This window comes from Temnothorax longispinosus, chromosome 7 (assembly GCF_030848805.1).
Source record: "Temnothorax longispinosus isolate EJ_2023e chromosome 7, Tlon_JGU_v1, whole genome shotgun sequence".
Lineage (NCBI taxonomy): Eukaryota > Metazoa > Arthropoda > Insecta > Hymenoptera > Formicidae > Temnothorax > Temnothorax longispinosus.
In genome coordinates this window covers 19,803,099-19,829,706 of record NC_092364.1, presented here as the reverse complement: position 1 = coordinate 19,829,706, position 26,608 = coordinate 19,803,099, and the positions used below count along the sequence as shown (strand labels likewise).

Genomic DNA, 26,608 nt, shown 5'->3' with positions numbered 1-26,608 from the left:
CAGACCAAGCCGCTGAGTAGCAGTCGAACGTTATTGGTTCTTACTTTTAGAACCAACCAATCAACGCAGTGTATTGATAAGACGAACTCAACAGTTGTATCTGGCTATCTGCTGAACGCGACCATTACAAAAAGGTTCAAATTGTTCAAATAAGGGTTCAAAATAGTAAAGAAAAAATTTTAAATAATTTTTTTAAGATTCCTTAAGCAGTCATTATTTATTTAAAAAATACTCAGAATGTCTAAAGCCCGGTCTACAATCAGTTGTATGTTGGAGTCGGATGTCGGAACGTAGCCGATAGTCTAATGCCTGGTCTACAATGGATGTCGGAAGTCGGAGTCGTAAGAAATTGACCAATCACAATCTATTATTCTCCTTGCGGTCGAAGAATAATGAACTGTGATTGGTCAATTTCTTACGACTCCGACTTCCGACATCCATTGTAGACCGGGCCTAATGAGGAAAATTTGTTTCCGAAAAAGAAATTCTCTCATTGGACCATCGGCTACGTTGCGACATCCGACTCCGACATACGACTCATTGTAGACCAGGCCTTATGCTTATGTTTATGGCGTGACCTTTATGCGGGGTCTACAATGCGAGTCGCAAGAATTGACCAATCACAGTCAATTATTCTCCTCAAATTCGATTGTGATTGGTCCATTTCCTACGACTCACAACCCACGACTCCATTGTAGACCCCACTTATCTTCGATATCTGGAAAACGATCAAACTTTTTAGAATCTTCTATAAATCTAGAACAAACTTCTAGAAGCCGGGCTAAACCAACAGCCAATCAGCGCGAAGTCCAGGTCACATGAAACGACAAACCACGTCGTTCGGGCACTCGGGCAGTTTCGTGCAGGTTCGTGCAGCTTCGTGTGCAAATGGCTTGGCACTCTTGCAGTGCATCGTGCATGATCGTGCATCTGTGCATGGCTACGAGTTGGTGCAGAGTGCAGACGATCCGAGACGATCTCGTTGACGAAGGTGACGGTACCGTGGGTTTTCGGTAGAAGAGCGATACCATTACACCCGAATAAGAAAAGAAACGTATCGCGCGAGAAATATACCGCATTTCGGAAAAGGTAACGCGCCCGCTCGCAACCTCGTTCGTCGACGAACGGTTAGCGACGGGTTACATATGTACTAATATTGGGTGCCATATTGCGTTTCAGCGGGTCCGGGTTGGTGTGACAGAGAAAGAGAAAGAAAGATATAGCACAGCGCGTCGTTACCGTCGTTAGACCGTCTTGGACTTGGACCACTTGGGCCACCTTCGACGAGCGCACGTCTCGCACGAGAACTCCGTAACATCCCCTTGCAGTTCTCTCACACCATCATGGAGGAATCGGACCGCGAGGAGGCGGCGCACCGTCGGCGACGATACTCGGTCAACTCAGTGTAGTGTGCGAACTCGGCGAACAATAGTGTGCCCGCTCTGTGCGCGCGGTATCGATATCGACGTGCGGATCGGCAACGAGAACTGGGTCGGATTCTACAAATTCGCTGACGGCCGAAGAGGACGGACACTGATCCACGAGCCGAACGGCTGGTTACGTGTGTGTTTTTCGTGAGCCCTCTCCCCCATCGTCCGTGTTGTGCTCGCCATGACGTTGCTGTGAAATCTGTACCCCAATAATATCAATCCCGATGTTGGCCGTAGGATTGCGCCAATGTAACTTTCGTGCTTTTAACGTGGAGGCGAGAACCCGGGGCAGCGGCAGCGGCAGCAGCAGCAGGAGCGGCGGCAGCGGCGACGGCGGCGGCATCGGCAGCAACGGCAGCGGCGACGTCGGCGGCGACGGCGGCGGCGGCAACTCGTGGATACCGAAGAAAGCTTCAAACGCGTTTGAAGCTTTCGAGGTCGTATTCATGGAACTATGAACCTGGACTCGTTGTCTTTTACTTTGTCACAGATCAGTTATTTGGTTGCGAATTTGAGTAAGAAAAATTTCGAGGACAGCTGCCGGGAGATATCGGGCGTGAGTATCCGCGCCGAGGCGCGCTTTTCCGTCTTCCGTCTCAGAAATCCGTCACACGACCTCCCCTTTCTCACCTTTGTCCTCTTCCCCCCCCCCCACCCTTTCGCCATTCGTCTTTCGAAAGTTCTTCGCGTGCTTGCTCTCCCCTCGCGCGTCTCTCCTCGCTGGTCGTGAGACACAAAGCGAGATGTTCGTGTCAGTAGACCGCGCGACGTCGAACGTAGATGTGCACGCTCGCGGAGCAACGTGGAGATTACACGTGCGTGTCCGCCCATGTGCGTCGCGTTAGCCCGCGCGTTATCGAGATCCGTTCGTTTGTTGTTGAGATATCAAAATCTCGCGTGCTTGCAACTCGTGCGTTCGCGTTAAAAGAGTCACGGTGCGGTCTTGCTTTGCGTGTACTCGGCGCGAGGCACAACCGTGTCTTTTGATATGTCGAAGGTATTTTCAATGCCTGATCCAATATCCATCTACTTGTTTCCTAACGTATTCTTTTGAATCGCGAGATTGTTTTTTTTTCTGTTTATATGTACCAGTGTTTACTTTATGTTATATCTTAACCTTGTAAACAGGGGTCTCTATTCTCCCGCTCCAACATTTTTACGTACAAAAGTATATCCTGTCCTTTGTTACCTTTTTTGTGTTACCAAGATCTCTTCCAAATCTCTTTATAAATTTATCACAAAGATATAAGTTAAATTTTGGATCGTTAGACGTTGTAAATTACAAATGTGTATGCGAGCGTGTCGAAGTCACCAAAGGTCAAATGCGGGACAACAGTGGACTAAATTCTGATCCCTCCGCAGTTGGTGCAGTGGCATGGTCTAGAGGCAGAACGACATTTGTTCCGCTGTCTGTTCTCGAGCGTTGACTTTTCCAAGGGCGAGCCGTCAGATTCGAGTGCGAAAGATTATTTCCAAGCGAAGCTGTTGAAACAGGAGTGCAACAGCTTATTGAGCAAGCCTGCTTTTATATCTACTTTGTGCTTTGCTATAGATAATCCTTTACATCATCAAAAGGTATTTGTGAAAAATCATTTGTTATCATTTGTCGCAAATAGAGAGATCCATACGCTAATACTTCTGTATATTTTCAGTCACTGAATCCCTCCCCCAAGTTTTTTGTCAATTTGAAGAAAACACTTGGCCTGACCTTGGTACAGGAGGTTGCGTTTGCGATTGCGTTGCAGCACTCGGAGAACGCTGAACGTCGTTCTTTAGCCTTGGAGCATACTCAGAAGCAACTGCCTGAGCTGATAAAGAATTACATAAACTCTGAGACGAGTAGCAAGCATCACGAGGGTGGTTTGCACGACTCGTTGCCCCAGGTCCTTCATCTGATACTCAGCCAGGCTCTCCATACTGCCAATCCGTATAATCTACCTACGGAAACGAAAGAAAAGTTTCTTAAACATTTACGACGCGACTTTCCCCGCGAACTGGTGCCAGTGGTGCTAGCACCATTCCTGTATCCGGAAGACGAGGAAACTCTGCAATTCAACATCGAGTTAAACATGGCCGTCACTCAGATGGTAGTTAAACATCATTATTTATTTGTAACATTGTCAGTAATTTATAAAATTATAATTACGATACATTTACGTTTTTTTTTTTTTAATTTCAGGATAACAACACTCTTGTAGAGTTGATTATGGAATTAGGATATAGCTTTACTAGTAGCATAGAAGAATGTCGATCGTCGTTAACGGGTTTAGGCCCCAGGGAGATATCCCCAGCATGTGTCGCTCGTGTGCTGTCACAAATGGCACGTACCTGCAGCAATCTCGACGATGCTGGAGGCCTACAAACGTTTTGGGGCAACTCAACTGCCTCGCAGGACTCCAATAAGGAGAAATCATCGGACAGTACCATTCCCACAACATGGAACATTGAAATATTCGTTCTAACACTGAAAGAGATAGTAAGTTTATATGTCACATCTTTATAATTGATTAATTTTGTACCTATATAAGATTCATTTTTTACCGATGAACTAAATTATACGTAATGCAGCTGTGACCAATATTATCTGTTTTTATCTTCCAGCAATCTACATTGTCTTGGAACGAGGTCATCGTGAAGTTAGATCATCCAGAGTTTATGATCAAGGACAGACAAAGCTTAAACTTATTGATTACGGGTCTCAAGCTGGGCCTGCAACATCAAGGATATCCGCCCGACATGTTTCCCGTTGAGCTTCTGTATCGGCACTGGGAAAATATAGACGGCCAATTTTCTCTAATTCAACAAATCCTCAAGTGCCCGGACATATTTTGCTTCGCTGATTATCCGTATCATTCGGTGACGGTCGATGTATTAAAAGCGGCTCCCGAGGCCGATAGCAAGGAAGGGCAAACGTGGCGATCCTTGAACATAGTCGAATTGCTTTTACACATGGCCGAAAGAGGCTTGTTCACTCCTGTACAGGAGATCTTTAAATGGCCGCTCCAACATTGCCCGGACGTACTTATCTTGGCATTACTGCAGATCAATCCACCTTTCACAATACTGAGGCAGGAGATGTTCACTACGCTATTGCCGATCTTTCTTGGCAATCATCCGAATTCTGCTGTGATACTGCATCATGCGTGGCATTCTAATAATACTAAGATAAAGTCACTTATAATGCATGCTATGGCAGAATGGTATACGCGTGGTGATCATGATCAAACGAGATTATCGCGAATCTTGGATGTCGCGCAAGATTTGAAAGCGCTCTCCGCTTTACTTAATTCGCAGTCGTTTCCATTTGTCATTGATCTCGCCTGTTTGGCCTCTCGACGAGAGTATCTAAAACTGGAAAAATGGTTAACGGATAAGATCAGAGATCACGGTGAAGTTTTTGTCGCTGCATGTGTCAAGTTCCTACAACGACGATGCCCTCAAGTCATGGGCCCTGGTATCAAGGAAGATCCTACAGTTCCAAAGGCAAGCCAACTGCCGCAGGAAACACTCACTACAATCTTGGCTTGCTTACAAGTTTGCACCGGGTATGTTTTTTTTCCCTCGAAATTTATGTAGTTCATCGACATTTAATTACACTGTAAGAATTACATCTGATTTTTCTGTTTTCATATGTCGTAGAAGTGTCTCCCAAGAACTCTCGGAGGTAATATTGACAATGGTGCAGAATTGCAGCATAATGCTGAGTAAGAGCACCATGAACAGACCACCACCGCCAGGAGTCCTGAGACATCGAGGATTAGAACCGTTCAATCCGGCAACTTTAGGAAGCCAAGTACTTTCACTTTTTCTTTCTATATTTATTCTTTTGTCAATAGATATGAATATTTATCGCGCAGTTTCTTTGTTTATCTCTGAATTTCTAACCTTTCTTTTTTTCTTGTTTTTCTCTCTTTCTTTTCTTGCCTGATTAAATAAATTTTGTATTTGTTAAATTTTTTATTTGTTACTTAAATCTTACTTAAAATGATACGTTATAATGCGTATGTAACCATTTATATTAATGTTATCTTCTACAGCTATTTTCCTCAAAGCAAGTGGACTCTCTTGGAAATCTTGGTTCAAGTCTTGCTTCCATGGGTCTCGGCACGGGTCTTGGACCTCCAAGTAGCTCCGCGTTCAATTTGCCCGGCGCGCTAGGTCCTCTGGTCTCGGCGCCCGGATCTCCCTCACGACTCATGGGACCTTCTCCAAGTCCATTTCCTATGTTGCCGTTATCTTCGCAATTACATTCTGGTCCGGTTGGTACTCAGGGGCCATCTGTCCTCCCGGGTGGTACAATAGGTGGACTGGGACGCCTCGGACCGCCAGCTGGTATTGAGAAAGCGAGAATGCCGGAAACCCCCAATTTGTTCCCAGACATGGGACAAAATGTCTCCAAAGAGGTCGAAGACGAAGCTAATAGTTATTTTCAACGTATATACAATCATCCACCGCATCCGACTTTGTCGATCGACGAGGTGCTCGACATGTTGAAAAAATTTCAAGACTCTGGTATCAGACGGGAGAGAGAGGTGTTTAACTGTATGCTGCGAAATTTGTTCGAAGAATACAGATTTTTCCCTCAGTATCCGGAAAAGGAATTGCAAATAACGGCACAATTATTCGGTGGAATTATCGAGAGAGGTCTTGTCAACAGTTACATGACACTTGGATTAGCACTGCGATTCGTTCTTGATGCGCTTAAAAAACCCGAGGGCAGCAAGATGTATTACTTTGGCATAACGGCTTTGGATCGATTTAAAAGTCGTTTGAAGGAATACCAAACGTACTGCGAACACGTTAGAACGATCCCGCATTTCAGCGAGTTCCCGCCTCACTTAGTGGAATATATAGAATATGGGTTACAAGGACAGGAACCACCGTCGAGACCGCAGGGCTCGAAAACTCTAGCGGCAATGCTGGCTCCGGTTACGACCCCGTACAAAACCATGACTACAACTACCGTCACAACTAGCACGACGCAAGCGAAACCGTCTACGACTCCGACTACGTCTCTCACGGCTAGAGTAAGTTCAGTAATAAAAATTCCCGAGATTTTCCTCGCTTCAGAATTTCAATTTGTACGTGCGTGACACATCGCGTTTTTTTTCCCACAGGCCTCTATGCCCTCGGTCGCCAATGCGACTAATATCGATACGTTGCTCGTGGCAACAGACAAGGAGGAAAAAATTACGACACCGCCGGAAGCCTTGCAGGACAAAACTGCTTTCATCTTCAATAATCTCAGCCAGCTGAATCTGCAACAGAAATGTGATGAGATCCGTGATATTGTTACGGAAGAGTACTGGCCGTGGATGGCACAGTACTTAGTAATGAAGCGTGCCAGCATAGAGTTGAACTTTCATGCCTTGTACTCGAACTTTTTGGATTGTATAAAATTACCTGAAGTGAATAAAATGGTCACGAGAGAAACATTCCGAAATATCAAGGTGGGTGAAATGAAGAATTTTGTGAATGCTTTCAGATAATTCTTCTATCTTATTTATATAGCTGTTATCTACATTTTATTTGATCATAGGTTCTCTTACGAAGCGATAAGGGAATAGCTAACTTCTCTGACCGATCGCTGTTGAAGAACTTGGGACACTGGCTCGGAATGCTAACACTCGGCAGGAATAAGCCTATTTTACAGGTATACTCTCTATGCAAATATCATGTATATTATAATTAATACAATTATGGGTATTGTATGAATTTTGTCACATTTTAATTATATTTTACAGATAGATATAGATCTAAAAAGCTTACTCGTTGAAGCATATCACAAAGGGCAGCAAGAGCTCCTTTATGTAGTACCTTTTGTTGCGAAAGTACTTGAGAGTTGTGCGAAAAGTCGTGTCTTCCGACCACCCAATCCGTGGACCATGGCAATTATGAACGTTCTAGCCGAACTACATCAAGAACCTGACTTAAAACTGAATTTGAAATTCGAAATAGAAGTACTTTGTAAGAATCTAAGCATCGATGTTGGAGTAAGTGTGCGCTACGTCTATTCCGTTTTAACTACGTAACGTACTTGGCTATTTATTAAAACTGAGTTGTTTTCGCGCAGGAGCTAAAGCCGGTCATTTACTTGAAAGATCCCGAAAAATTGCGCAATCTGGAATATCAGCTGTCGCATCCGAACAAGAAAGCGGAGACGACTAACAATCAACAGCAACCTCAGGGGCCTATAGAGGAGTTGGTTGGGCCGACAACAAGCGGCACCATCAATCCTCAAACTGCGCCACCCGTGAATACAACACCCTCGTTACCGGCTGGCCCACCCGAGCCACGATTCAATTACATGGATATATCTGTAACAGGCATTGCTAATATATCTCAACACATTACTGCCAACAATCAAGTATGGAAAAATTCATTCTTTTATACGAAATATTCTTATTTTTATTAAGCAAATTGTTAGGAATGATAAGATGCATATTAGATTAGGGCACGGTTAGATTAAATCAAATATATAATTTGATATATATGGATGTTCGATATTTTATGGATGTATTACATGGGCTTTCAGTTACCTCTGTTCCAAACGCATCCTCATTTGAAACAATTCATTCGCCCGGCGGTTGAAAGAGCAATTCAGGAGTGGATCCATCCTGTTGTAGATAGGTCCATTAAAATTGCTCTTACAACCAGCGAGCAAATTGTGAGGAAAGATTTTGCGTTGGACCCGGAAGATGTACGAATGCGTACAGCTGCGCGTCACATGGTGCGCAATTTAACCGCTGGTATGGCTATGATCACGTGTCGTGATCAGGTGAGTTTGCACCTGTTGCATCGCTACAAAGTTATAAAAATCGGCAAGAAGTTAAGAAATTTTGGACACGAAAAAAATTACTTTATTCAAATTATCATACATAACAAATATACTCTTTATTTGTAAGAGAACCATAAGTGATTTTGAAATAATCTTGAAGAATGAGTGATTTTAAATTTAAATTTGGATCTTTATTTAAGCATTTCAATAAAGTCAAATAAAACTCTCAAGGAAGTTTTTCATATCTCCGATTCTAAAAAATCTAATGCCATTCAACCGTTTATTAATGTTTTATCTATTTCTGTATAGATCCTGGCATCAATTAGCACGAATCTGAAACAAGCCTTTCTCACGGCGTTAATCGGTACGACTCCGCAGCAGAAGGAACTTGTCGAACAAGCGGCGAGTGTAGTCGCTGCTGATAACATGGAACTCGCGTGTGCGTTCGTACAAAAGACCGCTATTGAGAAAGCAATACCCGAAATGGACAAACGGCTGTTGAATGAAATTGAGCTGCGAAAAATCGCCCGGCAAGAAGGGAAAAGATACTGCGATCCGATTGTTAAGTATCAGGCCGAGAGGATGCCGGAGCAGATAAGGCTGAAGATGGGTGCCGTAACGCCTCAGCAAATGGCAGTATATGAGGAATTTTCAAGAAATATTCCAGGATTCCTTCCGCTCTCCGAACGAGATACGCAAGCGCTCTTTATACCGAAACCTATTTCTGTAAGGGTCATTTGTTGACTTTGTATTAACATATCTGAAAGTTAACATTCACGATATGGAATCTCTCTCATTTGGGTTTTTCATTTCTTTATTATGTCCCGAAGGAGGCTCCTATCACCGCGTTCACACCCAATTCTGCGGTGGCAGTCGCTACGGCGCAACAAGTAGCGGCCTACGCAACTGTAGCAGTTAGCAACGACGAAATGGGCGCAATGTTGGAGAAACTTGCGACGGAAGTCGAGGTCTTATTGGCTGCCATGGCACCCGTGGCACCGCCACCGCAGCACGCTATCCTTCACAGTCTTCTGGAATCGATCGTAGTCACGAGAAGATCAAGAGACGCCAATGCAGCTTTGGCATTATTAAAGAAAGTGAGTTACGCGAGTAAACTGTGATATTCAATCAAGTAAATCGTAAGATTGCAGCACGAACAGAACTTACCGGCGATTATATATTCTAGGCTGTCGAGGGTTTGCTAGACGGGCCCATGTTCAACAGCGGCGTCATCGATACCGATAGTCTAATACAACGCTACAGAGAAGTGCACTTACGGATCTTGAAGTGTCTTCAAGATCCGCGTGCATACGGCATGCAATGGACGAACAAGAACGTGACTCGTTGTCTGATCGAATGCCGGGAGGACTACCGGTATAATTTCGAAGCCGTGGACTACCTCATAAGGTACGATATCGGTTAAACCATATCCCTCGGGGAATGTCTGGAAGACATTGCTAACGGACGATATTATTTCGCAGATCTCACTTGATCAGTCTTCCCCAATACGACTTAGCTATAGCGCAAGCTATAGACTCGGGAAACGTGTTGGCAACGGTGTTCGCCATGCAGTTGGTTCAACTTTATTTGATTGACGAGAGGCAGGCGACTCATGTCACCGAAACTGACTTGTACCACACGATTGAGATATTGGCTCGATTGTCGGTTCACCGATCACTACCGGAAGGGTATTGTTACAAATATTAATTTCTGAAAACGTTTGACAATCGTACAAATAGCGTAAACTGACGGCCTGACGGCTATTCTCACAGCACAAAATAAGCAAAGCGAGTGAACCCATCGCCGAAAAACGGCAGCAATAAGCCTCTTGCTTTTTTTTTTTAGAATGGATACGATATTATATTCATTAAGTTGTAAATATATTATACTTGTATTTATTCAAGTATGTATAAATGTTTCACTATTTCAGAATCTCGGGCTTCAGATTGACAAATCTGGTCGAATCATTACGTGCCAATGTTGATTCCGGTGTGTTGGGAGACAGAGCTCCAGCAGGACCTACAGCGCACATTCATTCTGGAATCCTGCAGGTGAGAGTAAGTAGATTGTTCAAATTATTTAATCCAAGTAGATTATACCGGCGATATTTTGTACTGTGTTAATGATTGTTTATCGATATTTGTCGGTATCGCAGTTTTTTTTTAATTTGCGTGGTGTAATAGTTGGTGTCAGTTGAACGCTATATTCTATTAATTTTCAGTCAGTGTTTGTTATCGTAAAGAATATTTTCCAATGATACCGACGAACATTGTTAACAAAGTACGAAATATGTCTCTCGGTAGCCCTAAACGATTTTAACATGTGGCGTACATTCACTTTTTACAGGCTCGCGATTTCGACGATCCACCCGGACTGATGGACAAGACGGAGTATCTATTACGTGAATGGGTGCAAATGCACCATAATCCGCAGTACGCGCGAGATCCCACAAAAGCGTTTAGCATATTCGTCCATCAGATGAACATCCACGGCATCTTGAAAACCGACGACCTCATCACGAGATTCTTCAAGCTGAGCACACAAATGTGCGTCGACCTTTGCTATCGGACTCTTTCAGAAACTGGCTTAGCTCCCTCGATTATACGTGCGAAGTGCTTCCACTCGTTGGATGCGTTCGTACGTCTCGTAGCATTATTGGTGAAACACTCGGGCGACGCTAGTAATACCCATACCAAGATCAATCTCTTGAATAAGGTGCTTGGTATCGTAGCCGGTGTGCTGCTCCAGGACCACGAAATACGTGGCGCCGACTTCCAACAATTGCCGTACCATCGGATCTTTATCATGCTCTTCTTGGAGTTGTGCGCGCCCGAACCGGTTCTAGAGGCCGTGAATTTTCAAGTTCTAACCGCCTTTTGCCATACCCTACACATTCTGCGGCCAGCGAAAGCGTCGGGCTTCTGTTACGCCTGGCTAGAGTTGGTCTCGCACCGAGTCTTCATCGGCCGCATGCTGGCTATCACGCCACAGCAGAAGGGCTGGGGGATGTACGCGCAGCTCCTTATCGATCTGTTCAAGTACCTCGCACCCTATCTTCGAAATGCGGAGTTAGCAAAGCCTGTGACGAGTCTATACAAAGGGACGCTACGTGTGTTGCTCGTGCTGCTACACGACTTTCCGGAGTTCCTTTGCGATTATCATTATGGATTTTGCGATGTGATACCACCGAATTGCATACAAATGAGAAATTTGATTTTAAGTGCGTTCCCAAGAAATATGCGCCTACCTGATCCGTTCACGCCGAATCTGAAGGTTGATATGCTGCAGGAGATATCGCACGCTCCGCGTGTCCTTACCAATTTCGCGTCTACGATACAGCCAAATTCCTTCAGGAAAGAGCTCGACTCTTATCTGAAGGCTCGCGCGCCGGTCACCTTCCTGTCCGAACTCCGCAGCAATTTGCAGGTGTCGCAAGAGGCCGGTGTGCGTTACAACATTCAGCTGATGAATGCCCTCGTGCTCTACGTTGGCACGCAGGCTATACAATTTATTCGCAGCAAGGGTCACACGCCTAACATGTCTACCATCGCGCACTCCGCGCACATGGACATCTTCCAGAATTTGGCCGTCGATCTGGATACCGAAGGCCGTTATTTGTTCCTGAACGCTATAGCGAACCAGTTGCGGTATCCTAACAGTCACACGCATTACTTCAGTTGTACGATTCTCTACCTATTCGCTGAAGCGAACACAGAAGCGATACAGGAGCAAATTACAAGGGTTCTTTTGGAGAGACTGATTGTAAACAGGCCACATCCATGGGGGCTTCTGATTACCTTCATCGAACTCATAAAGAATCCGACGTATAAATTCTGGTCGCACGAGTTCGTACATTGCGCGCCGGAGATCGAAAAGTAAGTCTTGCTTCCTAATTTTTTTTTAGAAATCAATTGCACCGAAATTATTTTAATTCTACCGGAAGGAAATCATATATATTCTTAAAAAACAATCCTAACAAGCTTCAATTTTATCCGGCGTTAAATGTCAAATTTATATTGGTATCGTATCAACATTATTCACAACATAAGTATGTTGAATTGAAACTGAAATGAAGAATTTAATTTTGATACCGATTTCAATTTTGGGATTTTTTTGGTAAAAATTGAATTCTCAACACAATGATCACACGTCAATCTAAAATATTGATAAAAGAAATAGAATTTAAAGTCTCGGTTGCATTTAGCACCGAATGTAGAATGTAAATTTGAATCCACAAGTCTTTAGCGTACAATTGATTGGGTGATTCGTTTTTTTTTTTTTTTTTATTTATTTTTTAATTAAACATTCGTTATTGTTTCAGATTGTTCGAATCCGTAGCTCGATCGTGTATGGTGCAGAAGCAAATACCCACGGCGGAGACGGAGATTCCAGAGTGATAGAGCGTTTCACTCTTCAACTATCGCAGTGTGTACAGTAAAATGAAGGTAATGACTGAAGGTACTGCGTGTAAAAAGTTGTTGATGTAGCGATAAATCGCGCACTATCGCGTTTAAATTGTTGAGATGGGCAGATGCTGAATAATCGTAAATAAGTGTGCATCGATTTATATAATGTGTAAGTGAGACAATTATTACGTTAATTATTTTAATAAGAAGGAATACGTCGATTATAAGGGGAGCAAAACCTCATACACCTCACTAAACGTGTCTTTCGGACAATGTATTTCACACTGTGTATTATATATATATATAAACGACATTGTACACATGACACAAGTGTCAGTATATACATAATAAAGTGTATCGTGGTGGAACAAAAGCTCATGAAAATTAACAAATGGTGTTCAAACAAAAAGACGCAATTACGATGAGTATTTCTCGCGCATGCGTACGATTTATTGCAAATTTGTATTCCCGAAGGAAGGTGTATAAGCATTAGAATATGTTGTACAATGCGAGACAGATATTTGTAGAGAGAGATATACGCTTTAGAAACTATTATTTAAGTATACATTTTGAAATCTGTGACATAGCGTAGGATACTAGTATATACATAGATATGGATTTTTTTAAGAGGAAGTAGTTACATAATGACACGAGAGATGACAGGCCCAATGTAATTTATTTACAAGATTCTTTGATCCTGAAGAATTTCTACTGCGACTTTTAGATTTTTCGATGTAGCAACTTTTGAGTGATAATTATTAAACGATTTATTCAATCTTTTGCTATATGTATATACATCGTTTGTACAGACTTTGAAAGCGTTATTTCTGAACGAGAGATTACACAGACTGTTGGTCGCGCGTGGCGTGATAAGCGTCTCTCTCTTTATCGGGAAATTTGGTCGGTAAATTCGGACTGTGCAAGTGACACTTTGCGGGGTACATGATACCCGCGACGTTCACTTCGTAATCGCCCGATAATATGTACTCGTTCGTCACCTCTTGCGGTTGACCTTTCGAATCGAAATTTTGTACAAATCCAAGGCATACCTGTGGAATATCGTTCAACAAATTATCTCGAGGAAAAACTATCGGTGACGCTCTTGTAAAGCTTAGATTTTTTTTTTAAGCATACGAGGGAGACTAAATTCACCTGTTTCTTGAACGTAAATCCGTAACCCGTGGTCGTTGTCATTCCGCAATACTTTCCGTTTCGATAAATAGGCTCGCCACCCCAGCACCAAGTATCGAACTCGAGATCGTGATCGTTCAACAGTAACTGTACGTACTTCCGCTGGACTCCTTGCTCACGCTGCCTCAAAAGAGCGTCTCTGCCGATGAAGTCGACTTCCTTCTGCGGAATGAAAGTTTTATATAAGTTCACATATAACAAACTCCTTTAAAATGTCAATCCTTAAAGTAATATTTACATCGAATTTCACTCTCCATGATCTTCCGCATTCCAAGGGAGTGGTGAAGGTATCCAAATCTTGTCCCCAAAATGCGTAAAACTTCTCAACGCGTAACGCTCTCGTCGCATAATAACCAGCGTGTTTAACCCCGTATTTCGCTCCGGCCTCTATTAGCCTTGTGTAGACGTGCAATGCAAACTGAAATTGTGAAGAAATTTGGAACACGCTTTATAGATCTAAGAAAATTTGTTTTTAATACCGATATAACTCAAAAGAGCAAAGACGGTATAATAGCGATTACTCGAATAGATTTTTACCTCGTTTGGAATATACAAGACGTAGCCAAGTTCTCCCGTATGCGTTAAATTCATCGTACGAATGCCATTGGCAAGTCCAACATCCAATTCCTGATAAAAAAAAAAAGAAAGCGAACGGATGATAACGTAATTTAAATGTTTTAATTCAGTTGTGTTACCTTGAATGTGAAAAACGGGAAGTTCTTTGGATTTAAATCTATGTCTGTCAGTTCAGTTAACAGTTTTCTGGTGGCCGGTCCCATTATGCAAATCGCAGTGTACGCCGACGTGACGTCCGACACGGCGACAGAACCGTCCGCCGGTAGATGACGGTGGATCCAGTCCTTGCAACGCGTTTGTTGAATGGTTGGAGCAATCATCATGTAACTAAGTGAAAAAGTTTCCGAATGTACTCGTAGATTCATTTTCCTTATACGGAGAATATTCCTGATAGCACAACCAAAGCGCGACGCACGATCAGCAATTCTTCAATTTTCAAACTCGATCGATCTCTTCAAAAAATTATAGAAGGAAATGTATTTTAATTTTTCAATTATTTTCTAATGTAAAACCACACCTCGGTTGTATTATCAATAATGAACCATCGCCACGTGTGCGATGCAAATTTATTCATTGCAACTTACTGATTCGGCGCGATCCGCGCTAAACTACAGTCGTTCTCGTAACCACCACGACGATTTTGCATACCGGTATGAATAATACTTCCCACGGGCACATCCACATCATTTGAACACAAGTACTGCAGCAAATCCACAACTTCCGTGTCGTTCGACTGCAATACAAAAAGCAAGATATTAGTATCTCAATGAAAGTTTACCCAGAAAGATACACGAGCCCTTGGATAGTTACCCATAAGTCGATTTTGGTGAAGGACGAATAATCGCTCAGACCGATCGCTTCTCTGCAAGCAGCGTATTCTTGCGCGACCGCGTCGAACCAGGGTGGCTTACCGAAGGTATTCGTGTAAGCTATTTTGTATCTCTGGAAACCGTCGGGAAACTCCAAATCTGTTAACAATAAATATTTGTAGTACGGAAATGGGATTCTCCAAAAGTTTTGACAGAAAGTCGTGAGTAGTGCAAAATTACCGCAGTCATCGTCTGGCTGAAACCAGGACGGTCTCTCGTAGCCCATGACCTGGCCGAAAACGGCGCCCGCGTCTCGGAGCTTCGGATAAATCGGCGACATCCTCAGATTTCGTCCGGTTTTGAACTCGAGATGCGGATACTGCAGCGCGTAGTGCATCCCAGGCACCTCTCGCACCCGATCGCGCAGGAACTTGCGATTGTTATGCAGCCCGAGGAAACGCGAGACATCTAACTCGTACATATCTAACGAAGTCGAGCCGTTAACTATCAATTCCGCCGTTGCGCGACCGACTCCGCCAGCGGCGGATATTCCGACCTTTAGAATACCACAATTTATATCGAAGAATTACGGGAATCGATGCGATTAAGCGACTTAATCAGTTAATAGTTAATTTAACTAACCGTTTTCATCCCGGCGGCGATGTAGTAATTACGTATTTCCGGCACCTCTCCCACGATCCATCTGCAATCCGGAGAGAACGCTTCAGGCCCGTTGCAGAGTCTCTCCAGAACTGCGTTTCCTAAACTTGGAATTCTGTGCAACATCTGTTCCAGCAAAATATGAAAGTGATCCCAATCCTCCGGTAAAAATCGCTTATCCGTGCCCTCTAGAATAAATAAAATAAGAATATCTTTAATCACATTACAAATAAATAATTATCTCAATTTAAATAGTTTATAAATTGATTTAGTGACATCAATTTAGACGAGCAAAATTCTTTTGCAATAATTTAAACGTCCAGGAAAATTCTCATGTTCATCTAACCGGGAATCACTCCGTCTTCGAACGCTGGTTTTGCGACCGGCTCGAAACCACCGGCTAACAGCCGCCCTTCGTTCTCTCGAAAATAGGTATACCCATCCAAGTCGCGTATAACGGGTGTCATCGGATCTAAATTAGCAATAGGTTTAGTGTGCAAATAATAATGTTCCACTGGATGAAGCGGTACCTGGAAAACGAGTAAGACATTACTTTCTGCCAGACAATTTTTGCTTAATAAATCAGGTATCAGGGATACCGACCTTGACATACGGCTCACTGAGTTTACCCACATTCCGCGCCCAAAATCCAGCGCCATTGACAAAATGCTGGCATTTGACGGTACCGCGGGTCGTTTCCACCGCTTCTATCTGGCTATTCTGATTGATAACTTTCGTAACCGCGCAATTCTCGAATACCGTAACACCTGGGTACAATGAGAACGTGATTTTCTTAAATTTGAGGGCAGCTCTCAATCAAGTCTCTCCGGATATCCTAATTTTTTAATCGTACGATACCTCTACGCTGTGCCTCTTGAATCAACGTCAAACAGATCCGATACGGATCGCCGACGCCGTCCCCTGGGATCCACAATCCTCCCACCAGATCCTCGACGTGTAACAATGGACACAGATCTCGAATTTCCTCCGGCGAAACCAAGTGGCACTCGATGTCGCGTGACCTGAGATATTAATCAAGTTTAAAACGTAAATGTCGATATCGCCGATATTGCGGTATCGCCGTGTCCGCTAAATAATTACACAGATTGCGCCTTCATTCGCCTGAACGAGGTCATGCGGTCTCTCGTTCTCGCCAACGAGAGACTGCCGCACTGCTTCCATCCTGTCGAGAGGCCCTTCTTCTCCAGCTCCTTGTACAAGGCGATGCTATCCTGAGCGAGTTTCACTTGTGCTAGACTGGGCTTGAAGGCTCCTACTAATCCTGACGCGTGCCACGTTGTTCCACCTCCTAGCCTGATAACAGACGCATGAAATACCTTTGTTATATATTGTAAAAAGAAGAATGTGTAAATATATTAAGATAAAAAAATATATATGAGTGTTTTTAATGGCTCGTTGAGTAAAATACATTTGAAGGGGGTATTCGCGTACCTGCCACTTTCTACCAAAATAGTCTCCGGTCCCAGTCCCATGAGGGACAAGTGATACGCCACGGCACCTCCCATAACTCCGCCTCCGCATATAACAACTCGTGCTTCCTTAGGAAGCGCATGTTCCGAGTCCTCCGAAGCCGCGGCGTCGGTCTCTTTCTTCGTCGCCGCTCCCCCAGTTTCGTAACCGCGCGAGAGAGCCTTCCTCCCTCGCACTGTGCATCTGCTGTACAACAGTTTGGATTGCTTCCACATTTTAATCATCGGGCAATCGAGATTCTTAAAATAACGCCTCTGCTAATTCACGTGATATCCCTATAACGTTCCTCGAGCCATGAAAAGTACAATAAACGTGGTTTTTGCGTAGCCAGGCATTTTTTTATGTTCGGCCGGCAATGTTTCCTTCGTCGAGCGTTTCTAACCTGTACAGTTATCTTGCACACCTTTACATCTAGATCGTTTCTCTTACTATCTTCGTTCTTCGTGTTTACATTCTTCTTCCTGTTTTTGCAACAAATTGATATATCACATTACGGTAATCACAACAGCGAAAGAAAATTGCGACTGTCGACATATATGCATGCTGCATCCTCACAGAACATATATACTTGCATCCTGCACTTTCTGCACTGTTAGATCTGTTCTTTTAGCGAGTTTACGCCGTTTGCGCCCCACGAAGCAGCGTGTCAAAATGTACTCTATTTCTTTTTTTTAAAGACTATACACTTGCGTGATTTTCTAATTTACAAATATTTACGAGAAGCAGCGCTTTTATCTTGTGTAACTCTCGCGGTTTTGTAATTAAAATTTCAAACGGCTTATAAATAAAATACATCCGCTTACGCTTGATTGCCTTGATGTTTTTTTTTGCCACGGCCGCAATTTTCATTCCTCGCATGCGGAATGAAATTGTTAATAGTCCGAGACAGCGGCGCTATTTTGAAGTGATTATCGATATCGTTTAATGCACAAGGATGCTTTATGTGTGCTATATATTTATAGAGAAAATCAATATCTTTAATTTTCACACATCCAATGGAGCTTGTAAGGTTTCTCGGGTCGCGCACCGTCGCACGGTATAATGCTTCTTTTTCAATGCGTGCATGCGCGATAATGGGAACAATAATAAAAGTAATTTTAGTTTTTCAGCAGACGTACTCCGTGCCGCATAGGTCTTTAGAGAAAAGAAAATGAGAAACGGTAGCAGATTGTTAAAAGTCCTTCTGCAAGCTTCAGAGAAGGCGGCGAACATTGCCAGAACTTGCCGGCAAAAGGAGGCTCTTTTTCAGTTGTTGGTGCAAGAAAAATCTCTGGAGGAGAAGAACCCTCGTTTCTTCCAGGATTTCAAAACGTTAGCCGACGTTCTCATTCAGGAAACCATCAGGCACGACATAGAAATTGAAGTGAGTACAAAGAGGTCTTATAAACCCAGTCAGAAATAATCAGTTGAAAAGGCGGCGAATCAACGACTTGTCAACCAAAGGAACGGTTGATATCTAGACGTCTAAAATTAGGTCGATTATATGTTTTTGTGTCCTTCAAATTAGACCTCTATAAAACCATAGACGACATAGCCGTCTAATAGCCGACTTTTCAACTTGTCACTTCTGACTGGGAATGGTAGGAGTATAAGACGCTGGTGAAAAGAACTATGTTTTTCTGACTTATTAAACTTCAAAATTATTATCGCCATAGTTTCCAGAGCTGGCCAAGCTGGTGCAGGGCGAGGAAACCAATGTGTTCAGCAATACCATGGGGGAATCTATTATCGTTGAAGTCTGCTCCTGCAGCAAAGATACGACACAGCTGCTGACGAAAGTTATGGGTAACGACGCTGTGGCAGCGGAATTGCTCGCTGCTGAAGTCCATAAAGACGTTCAGCTTTCAGACGTGCCAATCACGTTAGACATCCCCAATGATTTCGACATCAATGTAGACGACCTCGGTATTTGGATAGATCCAATTGGTAGGTGCAATGTACGAGCGCATGGCAGAAAATAATTCTAGATTACATATATTCGATTGATATTTAGTAAATTTGCATTAATTCAGGACAAGACTGAAAAAAAAAATATATATATATAAAAGTTGGACGGTATTGTGGTAAAAACTATGACTCTCTTGTTAGTAAGAATCGTAATTGGCCTGTAAACTGAGACGCAACGCTTGTAAGAACTTCTGTTTGTTTTGTAGTTTGATAATGCATGCCTGTGGAGCAATTCGTGGAACTTTTGTAGATTCAACAGCAGATTACATAAGCGCAACGGAGGCAGTGGACGAGCAGACCGGTTTACATTTGAGTGGGTTGCGTTGTGTCACTGTCTTAATTGGAGCGTACAAGAAAAGTACGGGAGTGCCAGTTTTGGGTGTAGTCAATCAACCTTTTTGCATCACTGTGGACTCCCAGTAAGTATATACTAAGAGTGAAACGGATAAACTTTTAATAATCATAAAATATAAGATTTTTACTTGTTCTGGGCATTTTTATACGTTACCAAACATATTTGTTGAGATTGAAAGTAATTTGTTTTCGTGTTTGTAATAAACCTACGTATTTTTGATATTAGAGAAATGTGAGCTTTACATTCTCCGCTTCATTACACACTATTGATTGAACAGATGGACAGGAAAATGTTACTGGGGTTTTCTGGGAGGAGGCATCGCCAAGTCTTCCATAAGCAGCACGTGCAACGTCGATAAAATCATTTTGCTCAGCCGCTTCGAAGATGCAGATGTAAAATCAAAGCTGTTAAACAGTGGATTCAGATTGGTGGAAGTAACCGGGGCAGGATACAAGATACTGAGCGTTGCTGTTGGACAAGCGGCCGCCTACATCTTGTCGAAAGGTTCCACTTACAAATGGGACACGTGCGGACCGCAGGCTCTCCTGTCATCGGTCGGCGGAGGTATCATAGAATTTAAAGAGTTTATCGTGCATCCAGATTCGGACAATTTGAGCGTCAACTATTTACCTATCGGCACAAATTTCTCCAATCGTGCAGGCTTGATAGCTTACAGAGATCCCCAAATTCTGGAAACTTTCAAATGTATTTTATGCAGATCTCGTTAATAAGTGTACGACGAAGATACATTGACGCTAAAGCTCGACATTCTACTAGGAAAATTTTCACGCTAATTACATTACATACTATTTAGTTATTTACTATTTGGTTATATAGATAAAAATTATATTTTACTCTACAAATTTTATGTGAAAACTTCTAAATGATGTTTTCGTAGCAATTTCTTATGACTATATTTTGTGGTATTATCTGTAAACTTTGATTCGATTGTACAATATACTTATTATATAAGTAATATATCCAGTAATAAACTAATATTATATTTGTTGATTTGACAAATTGATTATTTGTTAAATTGATGTAGCTTTAATCGTTAATTATGATATAATAAATAAATTGGATCCAAATAGATAGATCGTTTAAGTTTTTAGGCCCGAGGCCTAGAGCCGAGAGGCCCGAATGCGTAACATTACATGTACGCAGCTTATAATAGCGGCCGCTGACATGTGCAAGAACGAATTTATTCCTCCATCCCCCCATCACTGCTCCAACTGGGTATGTCTGAAAAAATTGTATACATACTTCGTGACACCTGTGAACTTTCGCGCGAGTGATTTCGCAAACACTTCGCGTTGCTTCGCGTACGCCAGTGGCGCAACACGATCCGTCGGAGCCCGGAATTTTTCGACAAAGAATTGGAAAAAAAAAAAAAAATGAACGTGCAAATTTAAAGCTCGATATTATGTCACTACATACACCGCTCACTGATGGTTCTGAACGTGTAAATTGCCAAAGAGTACTTATTCTAAATATTGCGTAATAACAAAATTAGCGATCACCTGAATTGATACGCGCGAGGAAAGCGAACGATGAGTTCCTCAATATCGCTACAATAAAAGGGCGGTATTCATAATAATCACAATCCGACCTTGTATTTAAGATCGTCTAAAGTTTGATTTTAACAACAGTAAAGCTCCATGAAGCGATCGTGTAGTTTCTCGCACAATCCGACCTTGTATTTAAGATCGTCTAAAGTTTGATTTTAACAACAGTAAAGCTCCATGAAGCGATCGTGTAGTTTCTCGAGAGAGAGATCGTACTTATAAACAATCTTATAAGATCGGACTAACAATAAGAATATATCGTTCTAAGATCTCCCTCAGTCAATGACCTCCGGGCGAACTGGCCGTTCAGTAATCGGTCGAAAGGCACTATTGGAGGTGAAAATCATCAGTTTATCGTATATATCCGTAGGGCCTCTCGTACGAGCCTCGAATTGAAGTCACACAGCTGTCCATTAACCAGATTGGTCCAACCTAAATACAATACAACTCGACGTTCATTCATTCCCGGTGTGTTCGCGTGCCCTCGTGGTGGCCGTCTCGCTCTACGTCACCGTCGGGGGAAACGGGCCAATTGGACGCTCCCACATTTCTAAGCGTGCACACGCGTACCGCGTACTCGAGTCGCATCCGGTAAGCGGTCCACTCTGACAGACGGATTGTCGGGACTGCCGCGGGGGCCAGACAGTTGCGGTATCTTCGTTCGCGTTGTCCCGTCAGCATCATGAGGCTGCTGTTGTTCCTGGGCTTGGTGGCCGCTGTCTCCTGCGCGAGCAACGGACCGAAAGTCACCGACAAGGTATAACGTGTAACCATAAGGTGTACGGCCAACGGCACGCTTTATCATCGATTTATTTGGATCTCGCCGATGATGAACCGATGAATACGTGGCAATCTCTGTGCCCACCGCCCCCGGCGCGAGATATTTCTGTTTCACGCACGGAAAGAACCGCGCGTCACTTGCGAGCGAACAATGCTTTTCAATGCCTTTGTCCGGCAGCGCGTACTCACCGGAGCCTTCGGAATTGATGAGTCAATTAACGAAAAATTAATCGAATTTTTAGGTATGGTTCGATATCAAGATCGGTGGTGAAGATGCGGGCAGAATAGAGATCGGCCTGTTCGGCAAAACCGTCCCGAAGACGGTCAAGAACTTTGTGGAGCTCGCCAAGCTGCCGGAGGGTGAGGGGTACAAGGGCAGCAAGTTCCACAGAGTGATCAAGGACTTCATGATCCAAGGGGGAGACTTCACGAAGGGGGATGGCACTGGAGGTATATATATATATTTTTTTTTCAATCATTCGGCACGTCCACAGGTGTACGGCGTTTGATTACTGATTTTTTATCTGCTCGTCAGGTCGCAGCATCTACGGGGATCGCTTCGCGGATGAGAACTTCAAGCTGAAGCACTACGGCGCCGGATGGCTGTCCATGGCCAATGCCGGTAAGGACACCAACGGATCTCAATTCTTCATCACGGTCAAGCAGACGCCGTGGCTCGACGGCAGACACGTCGTCTTCGGCAAAATTATCAAAGGAATGGTAAGACCAACTGTTATGTAAGGTAAATGTATACCAAACCTGGACACACGTACCTATGGCACACCATTTTTATCATTTTAGTCCTTAAATAAGTTAGAACGTGAATTAAAATCAAAGAATCAAGGATAAAAATATTTTTCTTGTATTATATTTTTATCTTTTATCTAATCTCATTTTTATCTAATCAAAGATAAAATTATTTTTCTTGTATTATATTTTTATCTTTGATTTTAATTCGCGTTATACTTATTTAAGAACTGAAATGATAAAGGTGTCCAGACATAGGTCTTACGTGTCCAGGTATTAGTACATACATTTATCTCAATGATAACTAGAGAATACAATTTTTTTTATTTGTCATTCTGTCACTTATGACATAATCACCTTCCCGCTGTAGGATATAGTGCGCAAGATTGAGCAGACGGGCACCGACTCGCGGGACAAGCCGCGGAAGGACGTGGTCATCGCCGACAGCGGCGCGGAAACTGTAACGGAGCCATTCAGCGTGGTTAAGGGCGACGCCCTCGATTAAATCTTCAGCATTCGTCAACAGCCTCATTATTCTTTATGATCTCTTTATTTCGTACAAAACAATCTCTTGGGAGCCAAGCGGGTTTTGACAGCCTCGGTCGGTCTCCCCGTACGGATGAGCGATAACGTGATGTTTAACGGCATTTAACCACAGGCAGCAGCGAATATCAACGAAAAACGTTTTGTAAAAGGTCATAAAGTTGTTGAAGCAACAATCGATGAGCAATAGAACGACGGTTTCTATTCTAATTGTTAAAAAATTACGTATAACTTGCATCGCACGGTAAATTTTGTACGTAAGCGAATTTTCTACATTCACGAATAAACGTAAGTTGTTTGAAGCATCGTCGTACGTGGTCGTTTCATTTCTTCTACGTAAGAAAACCGAGCTCCAATTGATTCTGGAAAATAAAAAAAAAAGAGTTGACTAAATATTTCAATTTACAACCATATTTTTTTATAGTTATACGGATTCTAGATAAAAAAAAGTTGAACATTTCTGTATATAGCTGGTGTATTTACATATGTACAACATACATACATACATATGATTCTGACTCGAAATGGCGATTCAACAGCTGGGGATCTGTCACATTTGGAACTCCCTGTAGCCATTGGCAGTTCCGAATTATTTTTTTCTCCCACGAGGAGCTCGCCGGCTTCTCTCTCGAACTTTAGATCGGAAAATCAAATCAATGAAAAATGTTGTCGAGGCGACGGACGTGCCTCGTCCTCGCGCATAAATGGATCCGGAGGCGAAACGATCTTTCACGGCGGTTTCTTTCGTCCAAGATACAAAGAGACGCAAAAGTACGGTGAGCAGCTAGGTTAGGTTATGAAAAATGTTTACATTCACGAATGTGAACGATTCTCGTTACAATTTAACATTATCTCGCTCGTTATGTATTCACGATGCTCCAGCAATCGTCGTAGTCGAGTCGTTAACTGAATTCGACTCTTTTTTTCTATTTGTAATTAAGGGAGAAATGGAAGCCCACCGTGGGATTGGAGGTCCACGCACAGATCGCCACGGAATCGAAATTGTTTTCCGCCGCGTCCACGGACTTCGCCCGCCCGGTTAATTCGTGCGTCTCGTTCTTCGACTGCGCTACACCGGGAACGTTGCCTGTAAAGTTTATTGAAAACTGGTTAACACAGATTGAACACCGCCTCTTTCTCGGTCGCGAGAACAATTAACCGCGCGCAAACTATTGTGATACACATTAATTGTTGTTGTAGACACGAGTGTGTTGGTTGCAGGTATTGAACAGGAGATGCGTGGAATCGGCGGTGACAACCGCCCTGGCGCTGTCCTGCCGACTGAACGAGACTTCCTTGTTCGAGAGGAAGCATTACTTCTACGCGGACTTGCCTGTGAGTGATGAGGCTCTATTGCAGGACAGATACATTACGTTGTCAACTTTATTACCTAGAAATTGCTTAGGCGGGGTTTCAAATCACTCAACAAGGACGACCGATCGCGGTCAATGGCGAAGTTAGGTTTCATGTGTTCATCCCGGGGCTGCACAAGTCCCCGTACTTGAAATCTTCCAAGATCAAGCAGATCCAGTTGGAGCAGGACAGTGGTAGAAGTTTGCACGTCGAAGATGCGGCGAGGTATCGATCAAGGCCACTCGGTTCTATTCGAAAGTCGGTGAAAGCTTAGACGATATTCCCATTAAACTTTTGGTTTTGTTATTTTTTTGTAGAAGCCTGATCGATCTTAATCGCGCCGGAATACCCTTGATGGAATTCGTGTTTGAGCCGGACTTGGTCGACGGCGAGGAAGCGGCCGCGCTTGTGAAGGAGCTTGCATTTACATTGCAGTTACTGGGCGTCTGCAGCGGCAAGATGGAAGGTCGTTTGCAGAGACCACTTTCGAATTATTGTTCTTGTACAATTTTGATATATTTCGCTATCCTTGAATTGTAGAAGGGGCACTTCGCGTGGACGCCAACGTTTCCGTGAGCAACTGCGGCAGTTTAGGCGTTCGAACGGAAATAAAAAATATCGGAAGTGTGCGCGCTGTCGCTGCGGCTGTTCAATATGAGATAAATAGGCACTTCTCCATCCTTGAAGTCGGTGACGAGATGTTCAACGAGACTCGCGCGTGGGACACGGTGAACAAGAGAACTGTTCCTATGCGAGAAAAAGAAGACAAAGAGGTAATATGGCATTTTGATTTTATGTCGCTGTTACTATAGGATTATTGAATAATTCTATAAATAAATGAAATGATAAAATTACTGAATTTATTTCGAACACTTTCAGGATTACCGATTTATGCCCGAAACGAATTTGCCACCTTTACGCATACATCTTAGAGAAGATTTACCGAATAGAAGCAATTTAGTCGATGCCGTAGTGCTGCGAAGACAATTACCCGAGTTGCCGGAACAGATACGTCAGAGATTACAGGATGTTCTTCAGATAACTCCTGAAATAATCGTAGCTCTAATGGTAAATCTTGTGATGCTCTATAATTCTATAAGCAAACAAATACAAAAATTGTTTTTAATATTTTATACTTTTTTTAGAGTGACTTCACATTGTTACAATTATTTAATGGAATAATGAGAAAAAATGAGAAACGCGAGCCGCAATTGGTCGCAAAGTTTCTCGTAATGAATCTGTTGACCTTTCTCAATAAAAATAAACTAACAATTGAATTTTGGTAAGCTTCTTTTTATTTAAGTAAGATAATATGGAAGTCTGAATTGAAAAATGTGCTCACCTAATGGATTTTTAGTATACCACGTGAAGATTTTATTGGTCAATTGGTCGATTTATTACAAGACAAATTAATTAATTTAATAACGGCGAAAAAGATTTTAAAGGAATTAATAGCCGACTCAGATAAACGACCAAAAGAGGTAAAAATCTCACTTTTTTTTAAATAAAAATGCAATATTCACAGCTTGAATATTTTTTTAACTTACATGTGATTACCTTTGTTTATTATACGTAGATCGTTGAAGAGCGCAACTGGTTCCTGATATCAGACGAGAAGCAATTAGAACAAATGTGTTTAGAAATTATAGAGAAAAATCCGAAACTTGTATCAGGGTATAAAAGTGGCAAGAAGAAATTATTTAACGCATTGATGGGAGAAATGGCAAAAGTTACAGAGCAACGTGCAGATTTTGCTGCTGTTGCAAAAATTATGGAACGATTACTGAAATCGTGATAAATGGTAATTGCGGGAACGATAAATCTATTACTGAATTAGTATTGTGATATGATACTGTAAATAAAACAATCTGAGTAAACAAATGAGTGTAAAATCACAATGTTACTAATTACTTACCTTTCATCGTATATAATAATGCTGATCAACTACGTTATATTATATATAGGGATCTTTACTAA

General features: G+C 42.7%; 5 protein-coding genes and 1 long non-coding RNA gene across 11 annotated transcripts; 4 read left to right on the top strand and 2 right to left on the bottom strand.

Annotated features, from left to right (window-relative positions):
- Window positions 1-922: 922 nt before the first annotated feature.
- Window positions 923-13,391, top strand: Not1 (CCR4-NOT transcription complex subunit 1). Of its 3 annotated transcripts, none has more exons than XM_071783981.1 (20): window positions 924-1,089; window positions 1,180-1,986; window positions 2,793-3,005; window positions 3,083-3,517; window positions 3,610-3,906; window positions 4,032-4,975; window positions 5,070-5,223; window positions 5,468-6,457; window positions 6,548-6,880; window positions 6,970-7,083; window positions 7,175-7,423; window positions 7,504-7,797; window positions 7,966-8,208; window positions 8,518-8,934; window positions 9,039-9,305; window positions 9,395-9,615; window positions 9,690-9,896; window positions 10,139-10,259; window positions 10,555-12,083; window positions 12,530-13,391. In XM_071783981.1, the coding sequence occupies exons 2-20, from the start codon at window positions 1,885-1,887 to the stop codon at window positions 12,603-12,605; spliced, it is 7,206 nt and encodes a 2,401-aa protein (XP_071640082.1). In that variant the 5' UTR covers window positions 924-1,089; window positions 1,180-1,884; the 3' UTR covers window positions 12,606-13,391. The 3 variants fall into 3 exon arrangements, with proteins under 3 accessions (XP_071640083.1, XP_071640082.1, XP_071640081.1); XM_071783980.1 differs by having other exon boundaries at window positions 925-1,089; window positions 10,139-10,265; XM_071783982.1 differs by lacking the exon at window positions 12,530-13,391 and having other exon boundaries at window positions 923-1,089; window positions 10,139-10,265; window positions 10,555-12,087.
- On the bottom strand, window positions 13,272-17,565 carry LOC139816475 (pyruvate dehydrogenase phosphatase regulatory subunit, mitochondrial). The gene is made up of 14 exons (XM_071783991.1): window positions 17,303-17,565; window positions 16,952-17,164; window positions 16,709-16,872; window positions 16,454-16,617; window positions 16,197-16,380; window positions 15,833-16,038; window positions 15,431-15,746; window positions 15,192-15,349; window positions 14,966-15,114; window positions 14,501-14,708; window positions 14,343-14,432; window positions 14,044-14,223; window positions 13,767-13,967; window positions 13,272-13,663 (listed from the first exon to the last, which is right to left on the bottom strand). Exons 1-14 carry the CDS (start codon window positions 17,563-17,565, stop codon window positions 13,454-13,456), a joined length of 2,706 nt encoding a protein of 901 aa, XP_071640092.1. The 3' UTR covers window positions 13,272-13,453.
- Window positions 17,566-17,868: 303 nt separating this feature from the next.
- On the top strand, window positions 17,869-20,655 carry Ipp (inositol polyphosphate 1-phosphatase). Of its 3 annotated transcripts, none has more exons than XM_071783995.1 (5): window positions 17,869-17,994; window positions 18,443-18,704; window positions 18,997-19,267; window positions 19,539-19,707; window positions 19,921-20,655. In XM_071783995.1, exons 2-5 carry the CDS (start codon window positions 18,492-18,494, stop codon window positions 20,369-20,371), a joined length of 1,104 nt encoding a protein of 367 aa, XP_071640096.1. In that variant the 5' UTR covers window positions 17,869-17,994; window positions 18,443-18,491; the 3' UTR covers window positions 20,372-20,655. The 3 variants fall into 3 exon arrangements, with proteins under 3 accessions (XP_071640096.1, XP_071640097.1, XP_071640095.1); XM_071783996.1 differs by lacking the exon at window positions 17,869-17,994 and adding an exon at window positions 18,008-18,377 and having other exon boundaries at window positions 18,454-18,704; XM_071783994.1 differs by lacking the exon at window positions 17,869-17,994 and adding an exon at window positions 18,008-18,377.
- A 1,121-nt stretch (window positions 20,656-21,776) lies between these two features.
- Window positions 21,777-23,581, top strand: Ppib (peptidylprolyl isomerase B (cyclophilin B)). The gene is made up of 4 exons (XM_071783997.1): window positions 21,777-21,965; window positions 22,231-22,438; window positions 22,524-22,708; window positions 23,106-23,581. Exons 1-4 carry the CDS (start codon window positions 21,891-21,893, stop codon window positions 23,238-23,240), a joined length of 603 nt encoding a protein of 200 aa, XP_071640098.1. The 5' UTR covers window positions 21,777-21,890; the 3' UTR covers window positions 23,241-23,581.
- LOC139816480 (uncharacterized) lies at window positions 23,267-23,922 on the bottom strand. The gene is made up of 2 exons (XR_011733023.1): window positions 23,785-23,922; window positions 23,267-23,640 (listed from the first exon to the last, which is right to left on the bottom strand). It is a non-coding gene; the product is annotated as an uncharacterized lncRNA (long non-coding RNA).
- Window positions 23,649-26,529, top strand: Gatb (glutamyl-tRNA(Gln) amidotransferase subunit B, mitochondrial). Of its 2 annotated transcripts, none has more exons than XM_071783992.1 (10): window positions 23,649-24,049; window positions 24,220-24,367; window positions 24,500-24,613; window positions 24,684-24,856; window positions 24,949-25,097; window positions 25,172-25,404; window positions 25,511-25,699; window positions 25,777-25,913; window positions 25,989-26,112; window positions 26,208-26,529. In XM_071783992.1, the coding sequence occupies exons 1-10, from the start codon at window positions 23,787-23,789 to the stop codon at window positions 26,424-26,426; spliced, it is 1,749 nt and encodes a 582-aa protein (XP_071640093.1). In that variant the 5' UTR covers window positions 23,649-23,786; the 3' UTR covers window positions 26,427-26,529. The 2 variants fall into 2 exon arrangements, with proteins under 2 accessions (XP_071640093.1, XP_071640094.1); XM_071783993.1 differs by having other exon boundaries at window positions 23,916-24,054.
- Window positions 26,530-26,608: the final 79 nt, after the last annotated feature.

Excerpts from the sequence above, each read along its gene's own strand:
- Not1 (XM_071783980.1), top strand. The coding sequence starts at position 1,885 with ATGAACCTGGACTCGTTGTCTTTTACTTTGTCACAGATCAGTTATTTG. Across the intron at positions 3,006-3,082 it reads ATCCTTTACATCATCAAAAG|TCACTGAATCCCTCCCCCAA; the intron begins GTATTTGTGAAA and ends GTATATTTTCAG. Across the intron at positions 8,209-8,517 it reads TGATCACGTGTCGTGATCAG|ATCCTGGCATCAATTAGCAC; the intron begins GTGAGTTTGCAC and ends ATTTCTGTATAG.
- LOC139816475 (XM_071783991.1), bottom strand. The coding sequence starts at position 17,565 with ATGATTAAAATGTGGAAGCAATCCAAACTGTTGTACAGCAGATGCACA. Across the intron at positions 17,165-17,302 it reads ATTTTGGTAGAAAGTGGCAG|GCTAGGAGGTGGAACAACGT; the intron begins GTACGCGAATAC and ends GTCTGTTATCAG. Across the intron at positions 15,747-15,832 it reads TCGCCGCCGGGATGAAAACG|GTCGGAATATCCGCCGCTGG; the intron begins GTTAGTTAAATT and ends GGTATTCTAAAG.
- Ipp (XM_071783995.1), top strand. The coding sequence starts at position 18,492 with ATGAGAAACGGTAGCAGATTGTTAAAAGTCCTTCTGCAAGCTTCAGAG. Across the intron at positions 19,268-19,538 it reads TATTTGGATAGATCCAATTG|ATTCAACAGCAGATTACATA; the intron begins GTAGGTGCAATG and ends GAACTTTTGTAG. Across the intron at positions 19,708-19,920 it reads TGCATCACTGTGGACTCCCA|ATGGACAGGAAAATGTTACT; the intron begins GTAAGTATATAC and ends TTGATTGAACAG.
- Ppib (XM_071783997.1), top strand. The coding sequence starts at position 21,891 with ATGAGGCTGCTGTTGTTCCTGGGCTTGGTGGCCGCTGTCTCCTGCGCG. Across the intron at positions 21,966-22,230 it reads GACCGAAAGTCACCGACAAG|GTATGGTTCGATATCAAGAT; the intron begins GTATAACGTGTA and ends TCGAATTTTTAG. Across the intron at positions 22,439-22,523 it reads GAAGGGGGATGGCACTGGAG|GTCGCAGCATCTACGGGGAT; the intron begins GTATATATATAT and ends TCTGCTCGTCAG.
- Gatb (XM_071783992.1), top strand. The coding sequence starts at position 23,787 with ATGATTCTGACTCGAAATGGCGATTCAACAGCTGGGGATCTGTCACAT. Across the intron at positions 24,857-24,948 it reads CACGTCGAAGATGCGGCGAG|AAGCCTGATCGATCTTAATC; the intron begins GTATCGATCAAG and ends ATTTTTTTGTAG. Across the intron at positions 25,098-25,171 it reads CTGCAGCGGCAAGATGGAAG|AAGGGGCACTTCGCGTGGAC; the intron begins GTCGTTTGCAGA and ends CTTGAATTGTAG.